General features: G+C 40.8%; 1 protein-coding gene across 5 annotated transcripts in view; it reads right to left on the minus strand.

The window, feature by feature from the left end:
* Positions 1-26,850, minus strand: part of GOLGA4 (golgin A4) — a 126,931-nt gene that overhangs the window by 59,649 nt on the left and 40,432 nt on the right. For all 5 annotated transcript variants that reach the window (XM_053260134.1, XM_053260131.1, XM_053260133.1 and 2 more), the window contains 6 exons: positions 26,070-26,217; positions 17,580-17,758; positions 16,411-16,542; positions 15,321-15,476; positions 5,879-10,134; positions 701-822 (listed from right to left, as the gene is read on the minus strand). In XM_053260134.1, the coding sequence (XP_053116109.1) occupies positions 701-822; positions 5,879-10,134; positions 15,321-15,476; positions 16,411-16,542; positions 17,580-17,758; positions 26,070-26,217 (4,993 nt within the window). The remainder of the gene's footprint in view (positions 1-700; positions 823-5,878; positions 10,135-15,320; positions 15,477-16,410; positions 16,543-17,579; positions 17,759-26,069; positions 26,218-26,850) is intronic.

Here is a 26,850-nt window from a genome sequence, read left to right on the forward strand (position 1 = left end):
CCTTTAAGGGCGGGGGAGGGTTTACTTACCCCTCCCGCCGCTTTCCCCCCTCCAGCGCACGTATTCTTTGTAGTAATTGGGGCGGCAGGATACCTCCCTGCCGCCCCTTCTCCCACTTAAGTGCAAAAGGCTTGCCGGAGACTTTTGCGCACGCGCACATCGCGCGCGAGCTTCACGTCTCTCTGACATGCACGCGCACGTTGGGGAGACGTGAAGCTCATGCGCGACATGCGCGTGCGCAAAAGGCTCCGGCAAGCCTTTTGCACTTAAGCGGGAGAAGGGGCAGCAGGGAGGTATCCTGCCGCCCCAATTACTACAAAGAATATGCACGCTGGAGGGGGGAAAGCAGCAGGAAGGGTAAGTAAACCCTCCCCCCCTTAAAGGAACCCACCCCACCTGAACTGAACCGGCCAGGTCTGAACCGGTCCGGACAGTCTGGAGGCCTTTAGAATGGCCTCCGGACCGGTCCGGACCCATCCCTATACAGAAACCTGCACACGTTGGTGTGAATGTGTTCATTTTAGTGATGAACTGGGTACAGGCCCCCTTAACTGCAGGATACACATAGGAAGCACATTGAATGTGTGAATAATTGTATATGTGTACACTGTATATAGATTGTACATGCACTGAACATAATATGTGAATAAGGCAATAGTGATTTTAAAAATCTATACATGATACAGATGTTTCAACGCACCGATAGTTTCTTTTATAGCTGTTTCTAATTCCCGGTCCTTTTGTGCCAGCTGGGTATTGAACTCCCTCATTAACTGCTTTAATGTGGAGTTGTGCTTTAATTCAGTGTCCTCCTGTTCACATCTATCAAAACACAGCAAAACAAGGTCAAGATTTTCTAGGGCAGATATGGCAATTTCAAAGGAAAGTCATCACCACCATAATTGCCTATAAAAATAATTTGAGGCTGTCAAACATTCTAAAAACATATTCTCAAGATACTGTGGTAAAATAGTTATGTTTCATTTGCACTTTTTAAAAAAACGAGACAAAGAGAGACCACCAGTACTAACGACTTTGAAGAACAGGTGGAAAGATGTTGGGCAAGTTCTGGAGAAAGTAGTCTCTGTTCTTGCAAAATGTTGTACAACACACTGAACTACCTCTGTCACAAGCTCTTCTTTCACTAGTAGCTGTGCAACACTGCAAAGCACCATTGCTAAAACTCCTTCTATGAGCACCACTGTAATGCTACCCAAAATCTTCTGAAAAGGTGAAAACATTACATTCAGAAAAACTATTTACCAAATAGATATCTAGTAAAAATTAACGGACTAATTAAATAGTTTACACATACCTATAAACATGAGACTTGGCTCAAACTCTTACACTTTTATCATGGTGAAAAGGTTTTTTAAAGTTATCAGTACTGTAGATACAAATATTTGAATTAATCCTGTTCTTTGAAGTTCATATAGTAGAGGCAAGAAAATAGAGTTCAGTCAGCATTTTATGGGAACAAAGGTCTGACAACTGTTGTGATATCTTAGAAGAGCAGAGAATACTTGAACCAGAATGACCATTTTAAAAATGTGAGGAACTTGTTCTAGGCAAAACACATTCTCTCTCTCACACTCACACACTCTGGCAACTATATTCATTTTTACATATTCCCTTACAGAAATCTTAGGAAAGTGATTTTGGTTTCTAAACAGGAGTATTTGGGTAAAGAGATCAGATTTTGTCAATGTAAAATATTCACTGAAACCTCTAGACCTATAAAACACTGTATTTTGAATGTCTATAGGTTATCATATATATCTTTTCATTAATACACTCAACATAGAAAGACCCTAAAGAAACTACAGAAGATATTATTCTGGTATCATTTTATTCACAATAATTTTCTTAACCTGAAGCAAAATGAGGTTTCTGATAGCATTATATATAACTGATCAACATTGATGTTAATCTCATAATTTTATTAATATGCAATGGATTTTCATCAAACCAGGAAAAGAAGAGCAAAACCTCTGAAATTTCTCTGCATTTTTGACAGAATCTAAACCAATAAGAAGAAAGTCTGGAGTTATGAGTGCACCCAAATAGACAGTAATTCCACTTCAAGCTCTATATCTCAACTATTTCCTCTCAGTTTTGAAATGTGGGTGTCTTATAGTTCTCACTGCATAGACACTGTGTAAAATTTCATAAAGTTCAGACAAGTCATTTTGGTTTTATTAGAAGAATACAGTGTATCAGCTGCAACAACTAGTATTTTATGTATTTATTTATTTATTTATTTAACATATTTCTATACTGCCCAAAACTCACGTCTCGGGGCAGTTTAGTGTTCAAAAACTCAAAATTCCACAGTTAGAAAGTACTACTGATAGAAAGTAATTAGAAATCCTACAAATGGTTATAGTCAGAAATCATCCTGGAAAATTCAAAGCAATATTCTTAGCCTTTTCACATACAGTTGTCCATTGCCAACCACGGATTTGAGTATCCATGACTGGCAAACTGTCACACACACCCTCACCAGCCGCAATTTGAGTATTGGTGGTTGGCACTGTGTTGTTGTTGTTGTGGCTGTTTTCCAGCCAATTTCTGGAGTCACGAGGTCAATCCGAGAGTCAAGAGGTGATTTCGGGGGTTCTGGAGGTCAGGGGGGATTTTTAACCTTTTTTGGGGTGGGGGTGGATTTTAGACACTTCAGCACTCGCAATTCCCCTAACTCTGTTTCCCAAGCATTGCTATGCATCACCAACTGCGAGGGTTTCCAAGAACAGAATCCTTGCAGTTGGCGAGAGACAACTGCATTATTATTATTTTTTAAAAAATTCTGAATAAAATGGTAGCAATATAATTTTTTTTGTATGGCTAGTCTGTACATTCACTATTCTAATGAAAATATATATACTAACAGGGTATGTGCATTTGTTTTGACTGAAAAAGAAAAAGGGACAAATTGGACCCCTTTGGTGCAATTGAGGATTTATTCCTCAATTGCAGCAAAAGGCAATTCATACTCACTGCTGAGCACAATGGACATGAATGAGACCTAACATGATTTATTCAGTCCCATTCATTCCTTTAGGTGTCCCTTTCCCTAGCACCAAAAGGGTGGGCGAGGGGAGCACAAACGGGGAAAATTGACAAAACTCTTCAATCCTGAACAGACAAGGTCTAGACAAAGTGTCCTAGAAAATGATAGGGCTTCTTGACACACAAAAACCTCCAATCACAGAGGGCAGGTATGTGCAGAAAATAGGACAAAGGGGCAAGTGGTAAAATTCAAAGGGACAAATGGTAAATTCACTGTGTATCATTTTCTGATTGCCAGTGAAGGTTAGAAAGAAATTTTATGCTTTGAACAAATAATGGTATTGCTTCTCTTTCAGGTCCATCAAGGAGTTTAATTTCAATACTGTCTTCTTCCAAGATTGGGGTTTGCTTTGCCTACAGGTGAAACTCGGAAAATTAGAATATCGTGCAAAAGTCCATTAATTTCAGTAATGCAAATTAAAAGGTGAAACTGATATATGAGACAGACGCATTACATGCAAAACGAGATAAGTCAAGCCTTAATTTGTTATAATTGTGATGATCATGGCATACAGCTCATGAAAACCCCAAATCCACAATCCCAGAAAATTAGAATATTACATGGAACCAAGAAGACAAGGATTGAAGAATAGAACAATATCGGACCTCTGAAAAGTATACAGTGTACTGTGCTTGATTGGCCAGCAAACTCGCCTGACCTGACCCCATAGAGAATCTATGGGGCATTGCCAAGAGAAGGATGAGAGACATGAGACCAAACAATGCAGAATTGCTGAAGGCCACTAATGAAGCATCCTGGTCTTCCATAATACCTCATCAGTGCCACAGGCTGATAGCATCCATGCCACGCCGCATTGAGGCAGTAATTGCTGCAAAAGGGGCCCAAACCAAGTACTGAATACATATGCATGCTTATACTTTTCAGAGGTCCGATATTGTTCTATTCTTCAATCCTTGTCTTCTTGGTTCCATGTAATATTCTAATTTTCTGAGATTGTGGATTTGGGGTTTTCATAAGCTGTACGCCATGATCATCACAATTATAACAAATTAAGGCTTGACTTATCTCACTTTGCATGTAATGCGTCTGTCTCATATATCAGTTTCACCTTTTAATTTGCATTACTGAAATTAATGGACTTTTGCACGATATTCTAATTTTCCGAGTTTCACCTGTATAGCCAGATTTTATTTTAACTCAGTTTTCTCCTGGCCTAGTCCCTAACCCATCTTGCTTGTGCTCTCATTTTATTCTGAGTTACTATTTAGAAATCTTTCCTCCGCTTTAGTGGAGTAGTTCATATGAAATCCACTTTCCATCATCCCCAAACCATCCACCATCCCATTCCATTTGTTAGACAGATATCAGACAGATCAGACAGATGATATCTGTGAGAAGTTGTCTTGGGAGCTTCTCTTCAGAAGGGGTAACTGAAGAGTAACTAGTTCCTTTGAAATCAGCTGTTCAAAACAGTCTTCTCACCTAGATGACCCTCTACCATGCTTCCAGTTTTATTTCTATTTACCATTGATTTAAAAAGCGTTTGGGCTGTGTGTGCTCTCTTTTTTAACTGGAGCTAAAATGGCCCTCCTTTGTCCCATCTGTCTAAAATTTGGCAGCTTTGATCCCTAGAGATCATGAATAATTGGTCACTTGGAAGAGTGCCTTCTTCAGTATGATCCCCACTGCATTTTACTGTCATCAGGAGAGGTCCCTGATGCCACCAGCTTGCGTGGCAGCGACTTGAAATCGGGCCTTCTCTGTAGCTGCTCTTGGGCTCTGGAATGCACTCCCTGTAGATACTAGAGGCTTAAGAGTTTTAGCAGCCTTTAAAGAAGCCCCCAAACATATATTTTTAGTCTAGCCTTTAGTGAGTATTGAAATTTTAAATTGGTTTTAGTTTTGTTTTGATGAGTTGTTTGTTTATCTGTTTTTGAGTTTGTGAACTGCCCAGAGCCATCTGGGTGGGGCAGTATAACAATCTAGTTAAACAAACAGTGCATCTCTTTAAAGGCCTCTAACACGACCCTTTTTTCTTATGTGTCTGAAATGTGGCAGATCTGATTCCTTGGGAGAGTCAGAGAAGGCCTGCTAATTTTATCCATTAGGCTGGAAAGCAGTTAAATTAGAGACATGAACCTGATTCTCTCCCTGAAATTAACAGAGAACAAGTGAAATTGGTAAATTCTGTAACAGAGAAAATGCAACTTATCACAATCAGTAATGAAACTAAATAGAGAAAGGAAGCAATTTTTATCCTGCAAAGACCGAATGTACAATAGGCCATACAAGTTCAAATTAACTGAGGTCTATAAGTTTCAGTGAACATTTTAGCTTGACAAAAACAGATTCCTTGACTAAAATATTCTTATTCGGACACCAAAATCACATTCCCAAGACTTCTGTAATGGAAAACATTAACATTACAGCCTTCATGAAAAGCAATTATTCAAATTTTTGGAATGTTTACTCTATCCTAATTTATTCTAGATCCTTCTAAAGTATCAGAACAGTTGTCAGACACTAATCTCCATGAAATCAAAACCAAATCTTACTTGTTTCTAATCTAGTTTAAGTCATAACTGACAGCTTTGGATTTTTATACCTTTTCACAGTTACCTACTTATCTGCATCAACATTACAAAAATGAACATAATAAAATGTAGAGTGTCCAAACTTATTAGTCTTGGATATATTTAGGCCCATAGCTAGATGATTAGTATAATTTTCCCCCAAAGCCACATTTCAAAAGCTCATTGTTTTATTGTTTCCAACTTTTTAAAACTATTTATAGAAGTAATTTAGGGTAATCTGAAGAGAGTTTAATGGTTCACAACTAGCACTTACTTTATTTTTTGTTCCATCTCTTCTAATGATTCTTTCTTCATTATCTCTAGCTCCTGCTGATGTTCCTTTCGCAGAGTCCGTAAATCTTTTTGCAGCTTACTCAGATCTTTGCATAGCTTTTGTTTCTCCTGCTCTGTCTCTTCCAGTTTAGCTTGCAAATCCTTGTGCTGGATCTGCAGATCACCAAGTTGTTTCTGAAGCTCAAGGCCTGATCTAGTCTTTTCTTCTGTGCTTTCTTCCAAAGCTTTTAGAAGGCCACTTCTTTCATCCAGTTGCTGCTGGAGTCTCTGCAATTTGTCACCATATGTTGAAATCATCTTTCCCATCTCAGTTTTGTGTAGTTCTCTCTGTTTTGTTAAATTCTCATCAGAACTGTTCATTTGTTGTTGTAAGGACTGCCAATCTTTCTCCTTTTCTTGCAGCTTTGTTTTCAAGTCTTCAATCACATTCTCCATTTCTTGCTGTTTTTGTTCTTTGGTTTTCAATTCTCCTTTGATACTTGCTAAGTCACTAGCATCCTTTGTGTATTGTTCAAGCAATGAAGCATGTTTCTTTATCTGCTCCTCAAGGTCTTGCCGAAGTGTTTGGATTATGAGGAGGTCTTCCTGCTTCTTCTGTAGGAGTTCATCTTGTTGAATCTGAGCTTCCAGCTTTGAAGCATCACTTTTTTGTTGTTGTTCATTATACACCTGCAGTTCTTTCTCTTTTACTAATAATTCCTTTTGTAAAGCATCTATTTTTAATTCATACATCTGTTGCATGTTCTCCAGTGCATGGACTTTGTCTTGCTCTGTGGAAACCTTTATTGCTTCCACCTTCTGTGTCATCTTTTCCAACTCTTCAGCTGACCTGATTTTTTCTTCTAAAGATATAATCTTGTTCTCTTTGTCTTGCAGTTTTTGCTCTAAGTCTACCAACTGCTTTCCCATATCGTGTCTATACTGCTGTTCCCTTTCTTCCATTTGAGATGTCAATTGCTTCCTAACAGCAGCAATTTTTTGTTCAGCCTTTTTTTTCAAGTCTGTTATTTTAGTTGTGTTTTCTGAAATAAGCCTCCCCTCTAAAGCCTTTAATTCTTCCTCTTTGCTTTTCATTAAAGCAACTTTTGTTTCTTCAAGTTCTCTTGATTTAACCTTAAGGTCAGCTTCCATGGTCTGCATTTGCTTTTCAAGAGTCAGTACTTTTTGTTCCATCTCCTTAAGCCTGTTATCCTTTTCCACAATCACCACTTCATCCTGCTGAAGCTGTTGTGCCAACTTGTTTTGCTCAGCTTGCTTCCATTCATTATGCTTTTTGAGTTCCTCCATTAAAGAATCATTTTCTGTTGTTTTCCGAGCAATGTGTTCTTCTAACTCTGCAATTCTTGCTGTTTGAATTTTTAACTCGGCAGTCAAATCAGATTCTTGCTTTTCTCTTCTGATTTGCTTTTGTTCTATTAAATCTTTCAAATGTTCCAAGTGTTTGGCTTGTTTATCAAATTCTTCTTTCATTCTGTTCAATTCCTCTTCTTTTTCTCCAGCTTGGTTATTACTTAATTCAACCTTGTTTTGTAACTCTTTGATGGTATTGTGATTCTGCGTAAATCTTAACTGGGCTTTCTTCTTCCATTCTGACAACTTGTTCATCCAGTGGTCTACCTGTTCAAGAGCAGCTGCTTTTTCTTCACTCAGTGTTCCAACTCTGGAAGTCAACTCTTGCACCTCATTTAATAACTGGAGTTGATTCTCTTTGTGTTGCTTGTTTAACAAGGTTGTGGCAGCATCTTTTTCAGATATGCCATTTTCAACTTTGAGGTTTAATTCACCGACAAGTTTATTAAGATCAACAATCTCTGAGTACTTCTCCTTCAGTTCCTCCCTCAAGGATGTGACAACATTAATATTTTCAGACAATTCTTTCTTCAATTGTGTGATGCAGGTTTCCTTCTCAGTTGCTGCTTGCTGTTGGTGCCCTCCTTCTTTTTGCAACTGCTCTTTTTCTGTTACGAGCCTTTCAATGTCCATTTTCATAGACATCATCAAGTTTTCCTTTTCTTGCAATTGTTGCTTCGACTCTTGCAAACAGCCGGTTAAAGTACCATGACTCTCTGTTACTTGTTTAAGTTGAGTTTCTAGGTCCGGAATTTTACAGGTTTTTATTAACATTGCTTCTTTAATTTTTTTGGCTTGATGATGACAATGAACAACCCTTGCATTTATTAAAGAAATTCTCTCATTGCATTTTTCAGTCAGTTCAGTGGTTTTTGTATGCAGTAAAGCTTCTGTTTTCTGCTGGTAATCCTCTAGTTGTCTTGCTACATCCCTTGCAAATGTCTCAAACTCAGCAGTTTTTTGTTGAAGCTCCAAATTTTTATCCTTGATTTTTTTCTCATAATCTTCACGCTCTTTAGAATGTGAGGATTCCAGAGCCTGGAGATGCTCATCAGAGGTTTTCAATTTATCTGCCAGTTCACTAATTTTATTCTTCTCTTTTTCTCCTACTGCTGTTATTTCACTAAGCTGTTCCTGAACTGCCAACTTCTCCTTCAGAGACAAACTAAGGTCTTCTTCTAGTTTTTTAAGTTGTGTTTTCAGACCAGTTTCTTTTTGTGTCAAAACAGTCACTTGAGCTAATGACTGCTGTAGCTGTTCTTGAAGCTCATTCAGGGATTCATCCTTCTTTGCCTGCTCATCCTTTAATCGGGTAATTTCTGCACTATTGCCCTCTCTTTCAGCACTGAAGGTGACCAGTTTGTGCTTCAGGTCTCCGACTTCCTGTTCTTTTTCTTGCAACTCCATTTCATGCTTTTCCCGAAGTTCTTCAGCCTGCTGACTCAGCTTCCTTTCCCAGGTTTGAACAACTTGTTCTAGCTCTTGTCTGTGAGTTTCAGCCAGGCGTTCCAGTTGCTCCTTCTGACTCATCTCCAACTTTGACACAGCGTCACCAATTCCAGCTGAGCTGGCATGAGCCATTTCCAGAATTTGTGAATTGAACTGCTTCTCTTTCTGACAAAGTTCCAACTGTTTGTTTTCAATCTCCTTTTTCAGTTTTGCTTCTTGCTCTGAAATCTTATTTTTAAATTTCTCTTGCATCTCCTTTGCTTTTTCTTTAACCTTCTCTGTTTGTCGCTCTTGATGTTTTAATTTGTTTTCATAGTCACCTTTTAAAGCATTAATTTCCTCCTCTTTTGCTGATAAATTCTGTTCAAGCTTGTCGATTTGTTGATTCAAGAGCCCCTTTGTTTGTTCAAGCTCATTTTCCTTATCAGTAAAACATCTCTTTGCCTGATCAATCTCTTCTCTAAGGTCTCTTAACTGTGATTCATAGTGTTCTGTCAGAGAGGTGATTTTCTGCAAATGTTCTCCCTTTTGTTTTTCCTGTTCACATTTCAAATCATGTACCTGTGATATCTGAGAGTCTAACTCAGTCTTGACTACATTCAGCTGGGATTCAGTTTTTACAATCTGTTCTTCAAGATGTGATTTATCAGCTTTTTCATCTGCCAGTATTTGCTGCAGATCTGCTAAATTCTGTTCATAGATGCTAGTCTGTTCTTTGGCACTATCCTTACTGGACTGGCAAAGGACATTTAGTTCTGCAGACTTTTCTTTATGTTCACTTTCAGCCTTTATAAAGGATTCCTTTAGCATCCTCAACTGTACTTCCAACTCTTCTTGGCATTTCTCTTTTGCTTCCAAAAGCAGCCCAAGTTGATGAATTTTTTCTCTGTATGTTCTCTCTAAACTTCCCTGGTCTTTAAATATAACTTCAACTTGTTCCTTATGGTGATTTCTCTGTTGTTCCAGCTTTGTCTCAAACTCTTGCTCTGCTTTATCTGCATCATTTTTTAGTGTAGACAAATCACGTTCAAGATCTTGACGAATTTTTAGTGCCTCTGATAACTCAGAAGAGAGTGCTTCCAGCTCTGTCTGTTTCATGTCAAGTTTTTCTAATGTTTTTTCATTCATCTCTTCTATATGGGCATGGAAAACAGATTCTTTTTCTTTCAAGATTTTAGCCAGTTCTTCCTCATGTTGCCTTTTCAAGTTTTCAATTTCCAAATGCTGCTGCTGTATTAATGTGTCAAATTTTTTTGTCCAAAGTTGTTCTTGTTTCTGTTTCACCTTCTCTAGCTCTTCTTTATGATTTTCAACCATGGCAGTGATTTCTTTATTGTGCTTATTTTTTTCTGATTCTGCTTGAGGAGTCAGTTCTTCCAGTTGGTTTTTGTCATTATGTGAACATTTTGCAAGAGAACTTTCCAACTCAAGAATTCTCTGTTAAGAAATAGGTTTAAAAAACAGCATTAATATAAGATTTCTTGTGTATTAAAGTGTTTGCGTTCTACTTGAAAATGTATGATTGTCCATTTCTATATAGTTAAAATATTATGGCACAACCCAGCCAAACTGAACCACTTGTAAGTCCTATTAATTTTAAAGGGAGAGTCGAGCATATTGATTTTGATGCACCTCTCTCTCTCCTTATTGTAGCCTGGCCCCAAAGGAACATGGTCCTCTGGGGTTAAGAAGTTGGTAATCCTCAAATCAGAACAACCAGATCACATTCAGCTAATGAAACACATTCAGCTAATTTCTAGAGGAGGGAGCCCAAAATAGCAAACACCCTGCAAAAAAAAGAGAAAGCTGTGTAAACTACAACACCAATACTGATAATTAACACAGAAATGACCATAACATACCCTTGTATAGTCTGTCTCTTGGGCCATCAAGGTTAGTGGGTAGGGGTGTGCACGAACGGTTTGAAACAAACTGGTTCACCGCGAACAGGGTCAGTTTTTCCGGTTCAATTGTGAACCAGACCTGCCCTCAGGAAGAGTGACCAGTCTGTGATTAAACCCTGTTCAACGCAAACCAGTTCCAACGGCTACGGTGACCATTTTGTCAAATTGTTTCCTTTTTGCTCTCTTGCTGAATGGTTTACTGCCACTGCCTTCCAATTGGCTTGTGATCTCCTTTCCTCTGGTTGGCTTGTTGTCATTCCAGATCAAGTGTTGTCTGGGCAATTCTGCCCCCATTGGTTGGGGGGCGGGGGGAAGAGACAAGGGAGGGAAAAGCAATAAAGGCGCGAGTTTCAAGGTAAATTTAAAGCCCAGGCAAATTGTGCCTGGCTTCACTCTGCCTCTGGATCTGGAAAAAGAAAGTTTTCTGCCCCGGGCCTTGCTTCTTCTAAGTCTGCCTCAGGGCCTTGCTGGGCCCACCACCTGCTGAGCCCGCTGCCTGCAGCTGAACCCACAAGATGTCCTCCAGGAGGGTGCAGGACAGAGCTAGGAGCAAAGTGGCAGGCAGAAGGAGGAGTGAAGCTGCTGGTCATGGGGGACCTACTCCCCAAGTCACTGTTATCCCCCTAGAGGTCATTGCACACAGGCTCACCTATCCAGTGATGCCACCTTCTCCCGCAGCTGGCGGCTGAGGTAGAAGTAGGGAGGAGGCTCCCGTCAGGGAAAAAGCTCTTCCTGTGGCAGTGGAGGAAGTAGAGATATCATCAGCTGCTAGCCCAGCAGCCAGATCACTCCATCCTCCTCCCCAATCCCCATTGGCAGTGTGACCCCATGGCCTGAGGCTGAGGAGGAGCAGGAGGAAGTCATTCTGGTCGTTCCTAAACCTGCTCAGCCCTGGATCAAGGGTGGTTGTGGCACCAGCAGGAACCAGCAGCCCCAATACCACCAACATCAAAACAGTCCAGGACTGAGAGTAGCATGTGTAGGACCACTCTGAGCTCTGTCAAAGTGGCCCTACACATGCTGTCTGCACCCACAGGTCAGCAGAGGCAGGGACACTAAGCATCTTGGGACATCAGTGACCCTGAAGCAACTGCAATGGCATCATCCAGGGGTTCTTGCTCCTGCTGGCAGTGTGCCCTCAACTTGTGGCAGCAAGGCACATGCTCCTGCTTTCAAGCCGTGGACATTGCCAGTTGTGCAGTTGGTGCAATCGGTGGGCAAGTGGTCTGGTCGGCCAGAGTCTCATCTCATCACCTGGACCATTGGTGAGATGATGGCTCTAGACGAACAGCCATTCCAGGTGGTGGAGAATGTTGGCTTCCACCAGCTGCTTGATCTCCACACACACCCACGCCTGAGTACAACATCCCCTCATGCACCACTGTCAGCAGGCAAGTGGTGCCCTCCCTGTACCAAGCGTGCATGGAGATCATGTCAGGGCTGCTGGAATCAGCAGGGCCTGACACCAGAGTGCAATTTACTCAGGGGCACATCTAGGGTGGGGCAGGCAGGGCACGTACCCTGGGCGCCACTTGAAGCGGGGTGCCATTTTTAAAAATGAATTTTTTAAAAAAAGAATGGCCACCAAAAACAAAATGGCCACCATGCATGCCCAAAGGGCCTCTGCGAGGTCCTAGGCCTTGCCAGGCCTCACAGAGGCCATTTGAGCATGCATGGCAGCCTCCAAAATGACTACCACACCTATCTTTGCTGGTCCAAACAGGCCCGAAAATCAGCCTGGGATGGGCTGCGGGGGTGAATTAAGAGGCCAGTGGGGTGTGGGGGAACTTTTGCAGACCCCCCACAGCCTTTAGGAAACCCCCCAAAGGGGCTACAGGTATTTTTTTTAAATGTAATATAATATAAGTCACTGTACACATATTTAGTTTTGCACTATGTACAGAGAATTCACAGGGCTTGTGAATACTGAGCTGAAGCTTATGAACTACGATTGTATTCATTTGCTCTTACTTTGCTTCTTGTGATAAGTGAGTTAAATGTGATGCCTTAATAATATAGCTATTAATGGTGAGTTTGTCTTTGAATCAGTGTGAAATCCTTAGCTGGGGCACGACCAGGAGAAGGGTGCTAGAACACCTACTTCTAATGCACACTCCACCCCCAGAAGCAGCATCACCACTGCCTCCAAGGCCAACAGTGTGGTGTCTGGCATTGCCAACGCAGCCGGTCCAGTGGTTCAAAGCTAAGCACCTTGCCAGGTGTATAAAAGGAGCCCACCAAGCCCTGTGCCACTGTGGAGCAGTCTGTTTTGCAGTACCTGCAAGAGCCAATGACAGATCCAGAGCTGGAACTGATCCACTGCACATCAAGAAGTTTGGCCGGACTTGGCGGCAACTGCCAGATGATTCCTCTCATGCCTGCCAAACAGCACCCAGAGCGAGAGAGTGTTCTCCATGGCCAGTGTCATAGTGACACCCCACCACTCACCCCTAGATGCTGGTTTGGTGGATCAGCTGGTCTTCGTGAAGGCCAACCTTCCCCTGCTGGGCTATCCAAAGCTAGCCATTGAAAGTGAGTGATTCATGGTCACCCCCACCCGCTGCAACACTTATGGCAGCTCGTCCCACCCTGGCCAACCTCCAAACCAGATGTCACAGTCTGCCCAGTGGTGGTGCTGACACACACAGACACACAAACACCACCGTCATGGCCCATGATGATGATGGACTGGTGCCCTGAGGCCCAGCACCAATTGGGGGCTCTGGTGGAGCAGGCAGGAACTTTGATTTTGTGTGTTACTGTTAACCTTCTCCCCAAACAGGACATAATGCAGGCACCCCACAACCATGACACGTGATGAGGAGGTGGACTGGTGCCCTGACATGTGTTAGTCAGGCAGGCTGTAAGCAGGGGGCCAGCCAGAGGTCATGGCTTATTATAACATTTATATCCCACTCTTCCTCCAAGGAACCCAGAGTGGTGTACATGGTTATGAGGAGCCAGTGTGGTGTACTAGTTAGAGTGCTGGACTAGGACAGGGGAGACCTGAGTTCAAATCCCCACTCAACCATGCAACTCACTGGGTGACTGGGTTGCTGTAAGGATAAACATATTGCTTGTTGTTTTAATTATCTGGTTTTACTGGCTCTCAGATGGACAAAGACAGAATTTGGGTGCCTGCCTGCCTTGCTTGAGTTGTTATGTTTTGGTCTGTTTGTGAGATCTTGTTGTGACAAGAAATGTACAGCGGCAAATCAGCTCTCTCTACTGTGTATAATATTTTCTTGGTGATTGCTGTGAAATGAGCTCCATTTCTGTCCTTAAGACTCTTGTGCTTCACTCAGTGCTCTGGTCTGATCTTCATTCTGCATTGCAAGGTGTACTCAGTCAAAATGTGGCTGAAGAGGACATTATTCTAGTTGAGCTTGTGGCTATGCTTGCTAAGGGAGCATGCTGCTATAGTTGCAATCGAGTCATATGATGCAGTACAGGCACCTGGCACTGTGGCTGGCAGTGGATTCTGCATCAGTAATTCTTTTTTGGACTTTGAAATGTGTCATGCCTTCTGCATTGGGAGGGACAGATAGAATAATTACCTTTTTGTACTGCGTTTCAAAACTTGTGTGGCAATGTGCTGTTCCACCCATAGGGAATAATGGGGGACTCAAACCACCCCATTATTCTCCATGGGTAGCAAAACAATGGGGTAATCAGGGATTTTTAATGATTTTTTTCCCCTGTGTTGAGGTTGACGTACTGACCCAGAAAAAAAAATCAAAAGTTCATTAAAAATCGCCTGATTGTCCAATTATTTTGCAGATTGGGTGGTAGGTAGCAACCATCATGCCCTACCACCCAACCCACTTTGGTGTCTCTAGGAGCTACCCATGGGGAATAATGGGGTGGTTTGAATTCCCCATTATTCCCTATTGGCAAACCAATTCGAGTTGGTTCGTCAAATGGACCGGACCAGCCGTTCAGTTCAACCGAACCAGTTCGTGAAGTCACTGTCTAGTTTGAATTTGAACCGTGGAAAATGGATCCATACACACCCCTAGAAGTGTGAGAGGTAAGCAAGGGAAAGGTGCATCATAAACAGAGGATCTGATGTCAGATCACTCTCTACACCACTTTTATTTAGTGCCACTGTATTTAGTCTCTGTCCCTGCTTGCTTTCTGTTTCTGCCTTGGTTGATTTCCTTAGTCTCAACACACAACGTGATCTAGAATCCAAAGAGCCACAGGCAGCAAGATGAACTTTGTAGCTGAGCTCACTCATAAGAACATGAGAACATGAGAATAGTGCTGCTGGATCAGGCCCAAGGCCCATCTAGTCCAGCATCCTGTTTCTCACAGTGTCCCACCAGATGCTGCTGGAGCTCCTCTTCCTCAACAAGTGCCATTTGGCTGCCAGGAATATGTCCCTGAGAACTGTAAGACCCCTCAGAGACATATTCCTGGCAGCTAAATAGCATTTTTACGAGATAAACAAAAAATACTCCCTCTCTGTGCGCTCTCTCTCTCTTGGCTGCTCAGCAGCACTCTGGCTGAGCTGCAAAGCAGCCTCTTGCAAAGATTCAGCTCCTGTTCCACCCTTCCAAACATGTGAGCTGCTGGGTTTTCTATTGTTCACCATAAACTCTTGACATTTTTCAGACTAGGAGTGTAATCCTGAATATCTGAGCCAGGTGCAAAAACAGCTGGCCCTAGCACTGCTCAGCAAAAAAACAGTCTAAAGACTTCTTTTCTTCTACTCACAGTTCTGAAGGTTTCTACTTCTTGCTGCATATCCTCAAGTTTTTTGTCACTTTCCAACTGAATTGCCTTTTTTTGCAATTCTAATTCTTCTAAGGCTAATGATTCCTGATGTTCTTTCTCTTTTAAAATATGTAGATGTTCACGCTTGCACTTTTCCTGTATCAAGAAGCAATTTTTGTTTTTAAATACCATATAGCCATTAATCCATCAGCAGCACTAGACATATTGGCTGTTTTTTATTCTTGATCACATCCATACTTTGGGTAACATAGCACAAAAACTGGTTGATTAAAAAATCCATAAACAATCCTCTAACTTTATTATCCATAACATAGTGAGGCTAGTGTTGCATATAACTGAGTTATACTACAGCTGCCCATCTTTTGCATATAAGAACAGAAGAGCAGATAAAAATAAATCTGGATTTGGGGGTTAATCCGTTGGCCATCATCTAACCCTGCATGTATGCATAGCAAGTAATGACCGACAAAGGGGCACACTCCATTTAGAAATCTGCAAGCTTTTCTCAGAACTGCCGCCTTATTCTGCCTCTAAATCCATAGGGATGAGAGCATATTTATTTCTACATGATATGCAGAGATGCTTTATCAAAGGAGAACAGATCTGCATAGTGGTAATGTATGAATTTACAATCAATAAGCATAACAGAGGATTACAGATAAAAAACTGTTTTCAGCCTCACAACAGTATGAGATTTTGGCAATTTTGCACTAAAAATTCTAGTCCAGTGCCCAACTAAGTTTTGATTTAAAAAAACAACAACACCAAACACTAGAATGAAAAAGAAAGTAAGATGAGAAAGAGTGAGTTTGCAAAGGTATCTGCTCTCCCTATACATTGAAAAACTGTAAAATTCAGGCACCAAAATCCCCAAAATATACCCAATGTGATCCATTTCCACATTATGCGACAAACACATCTGCATGGTACTTGCCATGAAGCCCGCTGAGTCCTTGACGCACATCCAAATGCATGCCTACACACATGCTTTTCCCCTTCCCACTTTATGGGGTCCGCAGCAGACATATCTGCTTCATAAAGAGGGAGCTGGCCCTTAAGAGACACTTACAAGAGCCATCTTCATTTGTTCCTGGAATGCCTGATCCTGAGCTCGTAATCTATCATTTGACATCTGTTCTTTGCTAGCCAGTTCACTTTTATGCAACTTTTCCAGCTCAGTAACTTGTTCCTCTGAAGATTTCTGTAATTTAAAAAGGTAGAAATATAAGACTTCCAAGAGGAGCTACTGCATTATTGCTCAATGAAAATGCAAAGCAGGCAAGCAATGGTGACTAAACCTAACAGAAACCTTTGCTTTCTTGAAAGTAGATAAAATGTTACTTGGTGCTCTAAAAATAGACCTACAAGAAGATTCCCAATTAAAGTATTTGAATGCCTTAAGTCTTCCCATTCAGTTAATGACACCGCACAGTCTTAATCATTATTTGCTCAGAAGTAAACCCCATTGAGTTCAACAGGACATACCTCAAAACAGTGCAATCTTATGCAGGTTTATTCAGAAGCAAGTCATACTATGTTCAATGGGAGTTTCTTCCAGATAAGTGTGTATAGATAACAGACTTGATCATGCATTTCTGGGAATCTCCTCACATCAGAGTTCAATACAGTAATTCATAATCCACTTATAGCTTGCTTTCTTTTTACATAAATTCCATGTTCCATTGGCACCTGGTGTTTGTACCGGTAGCACTGGCATTGAGTTTTACAACAAAGCAAGCAGCATAATCAGAGACTCTGGAATGAAGACCCTATTGTAAGAGATTCACTATTTCTAGCAACTTTTTAATACTGAATTAAAAAATTGAGATTTTTTAAAATTCTCAATACACATTCATTTCACCAAGCCTTTGATCAGCTGTGAGTTTGTTTTTACTGTTTTACTGTTTAAAATATTTTAAACTGTTTTAATTGCTTAGTTTTAACTGTGCTTGTTTCTTTTTATTCTTTTGTAAACATGAGACATTTGTTTTTAGTGGTATAGAAATGGCACACACGCAGACACTCTCTCTCCTGTACCTGAACAGTGCAAACCTGCAAACATTAACTTCTAACCAAACTGTTAATACCTGGTACCTTCTCCCTGCACGCACGCATGCACGTGCACCTGTGTGTGCATACACACATGCACTACTTGAGCTCTGCTAATATTAACATGCCATAGTTTACCTTCTTACCAAAATGTTACTATTTGTACTGCAATTGCGCCTCAGCATTTACCTTCATAATATTAACCACTTCCTGCTTTACCCGTGTTAACTCCTGTTGCAGGCTCACACGCTCTTCCTCACTTGTTTTTTCTATTGCCTCGATCTTGTCATCCATTTCTGCTTGCAGTTTCTTGCGTGCTTCTTCAGTCCTTTGAGCTGTACTCAAAGCTTTCTCAAGCTCTTCAAATGCTGTAGAAGAGGCAAAACAGAAAAAGTTACAGGCTTGAAATATGGCAAAAGCTCAGGATGGAATGCAATTCTCCAATATGCAGTGAATTACTTACTAAAGCGCAATCTCAGTGAATTACTTACTAAAGAGCAAATCATGAAGACAGCATGAAAAGAACACTTGCCATCATGTTCACAAAATGAACTCAGAAATCAAGGGACTACATGGAGTTGTTTTTCCTGTTCAGTGTCAGCTTTCAAAATATCTATATTGTACCACATCACTCAAGGGACTGGTCTAGAATGCTACATGAGTAAGGTACTTCAGGAGCAATTTCTTTTTTACTCAAACTAATGTTTGGTTAGCAATTCTAAGGAATTAATAAAGTAAAGAATGATTGGAATGTCAGTCCTTCTGTAAAGCAGCTTCATCCCATAATACTACTGACCAATGTTGCCATATTTAACTTTCAGATAAAACACATACGTATTTTACCTTATTACAGCTCAGCTAATGTCCTCATTTTCTGCCTTTAGAAGACAGGTTTATGTTATTTTATGGGATGTTTTAAATCTGATTGTTAGCTGCCTTGAGGGTCCCTTTTAAGGGGGAGGGGGAGGGAGAGAGAGAGAGAGAGAGAGAGAGAGAGGACACACACTTTTTAAAAGTAGTGAAACAAAACTATCAAAAACTATCTGCAGTACAGTGGCTATACTTATTCAATGAAACTAAAATTTGAAATGTGGGGGAGGGGGAGAGAGAGAGAGAAAATAGGAATATGAATTAAGGGTACGTTCTAAATGTTATTTCCTGGCACAGTAAAATCATTAAGAAGAGACCTTACCGGTTTCATAAGAAACATTTCCCAGTTGGGGAGTGGGGTGGGAAAGAACTGCCACATTGGAGAAATTACTTAATATCTCAAAAATGGAAATATTACTTTGTTCTACACACGGAGAGTTTTCCATGCAGACAGCTTACAAACAACAGATGAAGTTTGCAAAGGCTCCCTTTACAAAGGGTCTAACAAATTAAGCAAATACAATACGAGATTTGGCCCTGAGTGTGCAACTTAGTCACAGATTGCTCACAAAATATTGCTACAAATTCATATACTTCCTTCACAGGGCCAATTCAAAAATCGCCATATTATCTGAATATTTATAGCAGTCACTGTAATTAAACATGTATCACTGCCAACGTTAACACAAAATTAGATACACTTCTAAAAGAGAGTAAATGTATTGTCTATATTCAGTAACTCACACACATTACTGCCTATCACTACAGCAGTGGACACATAACAGGATAATGCCATGACACTGTTGAGTATGTCTTGCATGTGTGTGCGCATGTGTGCATGAGAACGTGTGCGTGTGTGCATGAAGAATTCTGGTTTTGGTGGCAGTGTCATATTGAGTGTGTACTTTTGTCTTTAAGCCCCAAAAATGAAACTAACTTTGATCACTTTGATCCATCACAGTTTCTTTCTTTCAAGCATTTTGAGGTGTGGAGTGGATGAAAAGGAAATACACACTAATGCCCACAAGACAGAATAACCAGGAACATTTCCAGTTTACACTAGGACTGACTACTAAATGCAGTAACCCAGCAACATGCAGCTGCACTGCCATAATTACACTCACACAACAACAGGAACAAAGCTAAGCAAGCAAAAGGATAAATTGTCAGATAAATCATGAAAGCACAAGGAAGCAGCACTTCACAGAAATACATTCTGTTCTCTAAAAGTAAAATTGTATGCATCTCAGGCAGTCTAATACAAGCAGAAACATGAGGTTTCTATTCAAGGTTGCTAATTCTAAAGCAAGGGATATATGCCAGCAGCTAATGAATGAGTATACTCATCCAGTGATGCCAACAAGTGTCCAAATTCACCTTTTACTCAGAGTTTTTCAGAACAATTTTGAAATAAAGATTTTTTTTTCCTTTCCTACACAGCTGTTTCCAAGCAAGAGATGCTTAAAAACATTCTATAATTCACACTTGGGGAGCGGGGGAGAAGGAGAAGAAGCTTCCCTTGGTATAAAAAGTGAAGATACACCTCCATTGAAGTGGCCATATTACTCAACTCAAATCTTCACTATCCCTGGGCAAAGAGGAATATGCTGTAAGGTGATGAAAGCACTGCAACCAATTCAACTGCAGCCCGACTCCTGGTTCAAAAACAGTAGTAAACCTATGTTTGTGACTTCAGACTGCAAGAGGGAGCTCACTGAATGCATCATTTTAAAAAAACAAAACCTCCCTCCAAAAAAAATCCAGGCAAGAACACAGAATTACCACTCATCTGCAGTCTGTAAGAACTAAGACTATCACTACTTAATTTTTAAAGTTGATAATCAGGAAGCAGAAGGAGATGCTTGGGTGGATTTCACAACTAGCAGGCTTACACCCAAATTACCAAAATTCCACTTTGTGGCTTTATGCCAGACAGTCTAGCTACAAAATAATCAAATGCAGAAGAATGGTATCTATTACTGGTCCAACTCTGTTTTAAATAAATTTGTCAAGCTTTTGAACACAAACTGAACACACAAGTTCTCTATCAAGTATAAATTATCTAAGACAGAGTTTCTTAACCTTGGGTCCCCAGATGATGATGGACTACAACTCCCATAATCCTCAGCCATGGCCTTTGTATCTGGGGATGATGGGAGTTGTAGTCCAACAACATCTGGGGACCCAAGGTTAAGAAACCCTGATCTAAATGAGGGTATAAATAAAATTTTGTGTTTTTATAAATGATGATCTAGAGCCTTGATAACTTATCCTGAAAAATAGGGAGGTTCAGAGAAGTTCAGCTGCTTTTAAGCTAACAAGGAGATAGATCATGGCTGGTCCAGTTACTTAAGGGTGTTTCATTCACATTCTATGGGACAAAGTATCAGCAGACTCCAAAACTGGATCCACCCATGGCTCTACCTGCATAATTTTAACTTGTGCTTTCCATCCACATTATCACACAAAAAGCTGTGAAATACAGCGAGTGCTTGCTCCTTTGCCCTTCTCTATCCCCACCTCCTAACAGACCCCCTTTCCAAATCTTGGTCAACACAAGCAGCCCACCTCCCCTATTTGTTTTCCCTTCCTGTGCCATTCTTGCACACTTTGGTGGTCTTGTACCACTACGACACTGTTCACACCTCTTTTCCCTTTCTGCATCATCCAGTGCCTGCAACCTTGGCTTGGTACTTGTTTTTTTTTTAAACACAGGCCAAATAGCAGGAGAACAACTGTGTAGTGTTTTCACTAGAATACTGGGAGATTTCTACTAATGTGTGGGGTTTAAATCTCTAGCTTTTGGCTCTGTGAGAACAAAGGAACAGTTAATGTCTATCCAGACTGCCACACAACTTATTCTGTGCACAGATACCGTTAGTATGCTAGTTTCATTATTTTAATGACCCTTGAAGCACCAGTTTACCACCAGAGGTGGAGGGAAAAAGATCAGTGAAGAGCTCCGTGCAGGTCAAGCACCAGAAGAGAAGTGGAACGGGGCATAGGTATGCCCAGGTGTTTGGAGGGCATTCTGAAAAGTTATGAGGCACACTAACCCATGGAAACCAGCCCTCCCTCAAGTCACCACCCACAAGAGCAGACACACCTCTGCATATATGAAACACATAAAACAGAATAATCTGCCTTATATCGAGCCAGGCCATTTGTCCATCTAGCTCCATTTTGTTTACACCAGGGCTGCTCAACTTTGGCCCTCCTGCAGATGTTGGCCTACAATTCCCATAATTCCTGGTTATTGGCCACTGTGGCTGGGCATTATGGGAGCTGTAGTTCAAAAACAGCTGGAGGGCCTAAGTTGAGCAGGCCTGGTTTACGTTGACTGGCAGCAGCTGCCCAAGGTTTCAGGCAGGAGTCTTTCCCAGCCTTTCCTCAAGGTTTCAGGGTTTGAACCTGGGACCTTCTGCATGCAAAGCAGATACTCTACCACTGAGCTACAGCCTCAGGTTGCATGGGAAACGTCCACACCTATTGTTCTTCCTTACATAACATTTTGGCTTCTCGCATTCATGCCAACACAAAAGTAATGTTGAAAAACTTCTATTTCTCTCCACTGGAATAGGAAAGAGATGTGCCTAGTTTACAATGACTTTTAATCACTGATCATTTTTTAAAAAATACTTGTAATGCCAGCCATCATTCATCTCCTTGTTTGCTCTATGATGAAAGCCTATGTGTAGTTTAGAAGCTTGCAAAAAAAAAAACAAAACTTTTTTATTTTTAGAGTTGGTACGATAAATGCTATCTTTACCTCTTTCTTTTAAGTCTTTCATGCCACGTTAACTGAAGTCTTTAACTATGGCACTATCTAGTGGTGAAAGCTGGAGAACACAGCATTAAGCCAAGTTATGCATTTAGATTGATTCAACAAATGTTCAAGAAATATGAGTGCAGAACTGAAACAAAAAAGCACTCAGTCAAAATAGCAATGTCCTATCTTCAGAAAGCCTACACTAGTATTGATTTTGTACAAATATCTGAATGAAGAAAAGAGTGTTGGTATTTATAAATTAAAGAATCTGTATTAAGTGGCGCAGCGGGGAAATGCTTGACTAACAAGCAGAAGGTTGCCAGTTCAAATCCCCAATGGTACTATATCGGGCAGCAGTGATATAGGAAAATGCTGAAAGGCATCATCTCATACTGTGCAGGAGGAGGCAATGGTAAACCCCTCCTGTATTCTACCAAAAGAAAATCACAAGGCTCTGTGGGCGCCAGGATTCGAAATCGACTTGACGGCACACTTTACCTTACCTTTATGCCGTTGTAGAAAATTCAGGACAAAGAAGAGTAAATAAAGAATTGGTTGCAATAGCTTTATCTAGGTCAAGAACCGGTTAGCCCTCAAAATGTTGTGTAATGAAACCATTAATGTACAAGGCATTATAAAAGACTAAGTCATTTTTTTTTAAAGCCAAATGTTCCACTACACTAAGGTATTTAATTGCAATGAACTGAAGATACTCACTTTTGATATTGCCTGAGAAGCACAGAATTTACTTTCTACAGCAGTTGAGTGAGGTAAGCAGCAGTTGAGTGAGGTAAGTAAAAGATCCCTTACCCCAATCCTGTTCATACAAGGCTTGGGAAAGGCACCATGATTCACTTATTGGCATGTGTGGATGCACAAAAATAAGATGCTTTGTGAGATTTTAATGCAATGCACACGTGGTTAGAGAATGAAAAGCTGCATTAGTCATCTTACAAATAAACTGTTATAGTTTTATATCATTTATTTTCAAAGATTAGCACTTGAATGATACTTTACACTGCACTACATAGATAAGTAGAAGAGTTAATGCAAGGACTTTTCCATCACATTACATCAATCCAAACACAGACCTAATGAAATCAAAGGAAGGAGGATTGTGGTTTAATTACATCTTAACTCTAAAATGGTATCAAAGAAAAAATGCAACAAATTTGTGACTTTGTTTACAGGGAGGAGAGCTGATCTTCTGGTAGCAAGCATGACTTGTCCCCTTAGCTAAGCAGGGTTCACCCTGGTTGCATATGAATGAGAGACTAGAAGTGTGAACACTGTAAGATATTCCCCTTAGGGGATGGAGCCACTCTGGGAAGAGCATCTAGGTCCCATGTTCCCTCCCTGGCATCTCCAAGATAGGGCTGAGAGAGCTTCCTGCCTTAAACCTTGGAGAAGCCGCTGCCAGTCTTTGTAGACCATACTGAGCTAGATGGACCTACGGTCTGACTCAGTATATGGCAGCTTCCTATGTTCCTATGACTCAGCTGTTTAAAATATAAGCCAATATATGCACAGGAGCAATTATTCGAACAAATGCAACCTATCACTCAAATACTATTACCACTACTATTTATATACCACTTTTCAACAAAGTTTCCAAAGTAGTTTACATAGAAAAATAAGAAATAAATAAATAAGATAGTTCCTTGTCCTCAAAGGGCTCATAATCCAAAAAGAAATATAACACCAACAGCCATTGGAGGGATGCTGTGCTGGGGCTGAATACAGATAGTTGCTCCCTCCCTGCAAAATATAAGAGAATCACCACTTTGAAAGGTGTCTCTTTGCTCCGTTAGCAGGGGTCATGAACTGGTGGATCTATGAAATTGGTGGATCTCTTTATTTGTCAGATTTGTATACCGCCTTTCATTTAAAAAATCCCAAGGCAGTTGTATAAACTTCTTAAAGAATTTTCTAACGTTATATATATATATACACCCTTACCAGAAAAATTCTGATCCACATTTTTTCCAATCCATTCTCACTACTTTCTCTGTCCCAAAATGAGCATTTCTCTACTTTCTATTGGAGTACCAGAAATTGCTAGTCTGAAGACAACATGTTGATAAGCCCAGAGAAAGAGCTTTATCCAAATGCAGACATAACATTGGCTTCCTGCAATCCACAGCATGAAAATCAGAGCCATCCTTATGAATACACCCTGGAGCAATTCCTTTGTCTCTACCAGTATTAACTCTTGTGTCCTATGATGCATGAACCAATACAAATTGTAGTTAACAAGACTACAGTTTGCTTGTAAACCAGAGACTTAAAACATTATTTAAAGTGTTTTGTAAATCATCAGTATGGGAAAAACATTATCTTTATCGTAGTTTACATCAGTGCACTTGTACCACCATACCACAGTTAATGCTGGAAAGGGAAAAGGGGTGAGAAATGCCTCAGAGAAGGGAGGAAAGAACCCACATTCATGAGTCCGGCTCCTAATTTGAAAACTATGTGTCATGGCCCAATCTGATCATAGCCCCAAGCCCCCTTTCACAGTAGCAATTCTAAGTCAGATGCTGAGGAGGAAAGACCAGCAATAAGCCCAGTCCTGGGTCTTGACACCAGGCCAGAATCTGAGAGACTATCAGAGCTAGAATTCCTTAAGGAAGGAGTCCACTACAACACTGGTCTCTTTCACATCATCACGCTGCCCAACTTCTGCATGCTAGTGCTGACAAGCAGCTTGGCAGGATCAGAGAGAATGGAAGAAGACAGGGAGGCAGAGGCAGGGAGGCAGAGCTCAGAGGTTCTTGTCTCTGACTGGTGTTGAGTCAACTTGCTGGACCTTCCCAAGGTCGTTCTGACTAGCCTCCTTGTCTTTGCCTTGCCTCATATGCAACCAGGACAGGATACTTTGGTTTGCAGGGAACCAGCATTATGCCTGCATCAGGCCTAAGGGGATGGATTTGTTCCTACATCCAGTCTCTACTTCTCCATCATGTTCGATATTAAGGATTTTTTTCTGTCTAGACCAGCAATCATGGAATACCCCTTCCTCACAAGCTGTGACGATAACAGCTTGAGCTATATTAGGATTACTATTACATGTCAACAGTATTAGCCGCTGTATGGAACTTAGAAGTAAGGTGGCTTCTTCACACAAAGCTTACAGTTTCTTAAAGAAACTGGGGCACCCTGTTTTCACCTGTATCATACTAATCAAAATGAGGTGGTTTAAATCTGTGTGGAGGATTCTAGCAATGCTTATTACTAACAGGTTAATGTTATATATGAGGAAAGCTGGAGTTCTTATCTAGGGGTGTGCGGACCCGATTCGAACCTGTTCTATTCAAACCAGCCTGGTTCAACCTCGAACCAGACCCCAAAACATCAGTCTGTGTTCTAACTGAACTGGGTCCAGTTCAGTTCAACCGGCTCCGTTGCCCTGTTTGTAAAAAGGGAATCTGGTAAGGATTCCCTTTACAAGCAAAGAGGGATTGCCTCTCTAAAAATGGGTTGGGGGCGCGGGCAAGAGGTCACCTTACCAGCTGTTGTGGTGGCAGCAGCTCCCTGGCAGCAGTGCAGGCAGTGACTATTGGCCCCGCAAGTGCTGTAGGCCGGACCAGTTCTAGCCTCCATGCATGAGCGGAGACCATTGGCATGACCTCCACACATGCAGGGAGGCACTTTACATCACTACAGAATTTGCTGGGCTGCCCAAACTCAAACCCAACTGCCCATGCCAGTTTCCATGGACACTCCTATTCTCATCTGCTAATCTATCATGTCTTATTTTTGATTTTATTTCTACACCAGCAACTAAAAGCAGGGGAGGGGGCCTGCAGGTTTCAACAGAACACAAGTAGTAAACACCAAAACAATCATTTGAAAACCACAAGACACCCCATTAATTCACTCCAGTAATGCAATCAAAGAATGAAGTTAACACTAATGTTTAGGGCAAAACAAGCTAATGGAATTGTTATAATGACTGGTGACAAAGTGCAAACAAATACTGCCAAAAAAAAAAAAAGTTTCCAGCAATCAAGAGAAAAACAATCACCGCAGTTCCTTACCAGCTTTTTCAGACTTTTCTTTCTGTTCTTTTAACTCTTCACTTTGCATAACAATCTGCTTAAGATGGGCACGCAACTGGGCAATTTCTTCTTCCTTCATTTCCAGTGTTTCATGCATTTGCCGTTTTGTTTCTGCTATTACCATGCCCTACAAAAGTACATTGTATAAATACATAGATGTGAGAGCTAGTTCAAGAACAGGATACAGTCATTTTAATGCAAATTAGATCACCATCTCATTGTTTAGAATGAAGTGAGAAGTGTTGTGGAAAAGAAAGCACTACCAAGAATTAGAGACGTGTATACTAAGAGAAAAAAGATCTGGTAGCTATTGGCAGAGTTCTAAAAGGTTCTCTGTTTACAATCCACGCATAGACTCTAAATGTCACTAATAGTCAGAACCTATGAAGAGCAGCAAAGTTACATGGCTTTCTGAACTCTAGTTTACCAACCTCTTCATATCAAAATGTGAACGTCTACCATGTACCTTGGTGGTATTTCAAGCTATCTCACAGATCTACTTGATTACTGTAATATAATAATAAACCTAGTCAGCATTTCCACCTTCAAAAACATACCCAGTGGGAAGGAATGACCCCTTCCCGTTTTGTTTTATGGTTTGTAATTTGTTTTGTACTTGCCTTGTTCTGTGTTCACTCCAAGCTCTATAAGGGTTAAAAATATTCCTACTGACAAGCAGCTCTGGGGTAAAAGTTGCCAGCTGCAGAGTTTTGGAGTTGCAAACTGTTGTAAACTTACTATTGGTTGTCTCCAGGCAGAG

This window comes from Hemicordylus capensis, chromosome 6 (genome assembly GCF_027244095.1).
Source record: "Hemicordylus capensis ecotype Gifberg chromosome 6, rHemCap1.1.pri, whole genome shotgun sequence".
NCBI classification, from domain to species: domain Eukaryota; kingdom Metazoa; phylum Chordata; class Lepidosauria; order Squamata; family Cordylidae; genus Hemicordylus; species Hemicordylus capensis.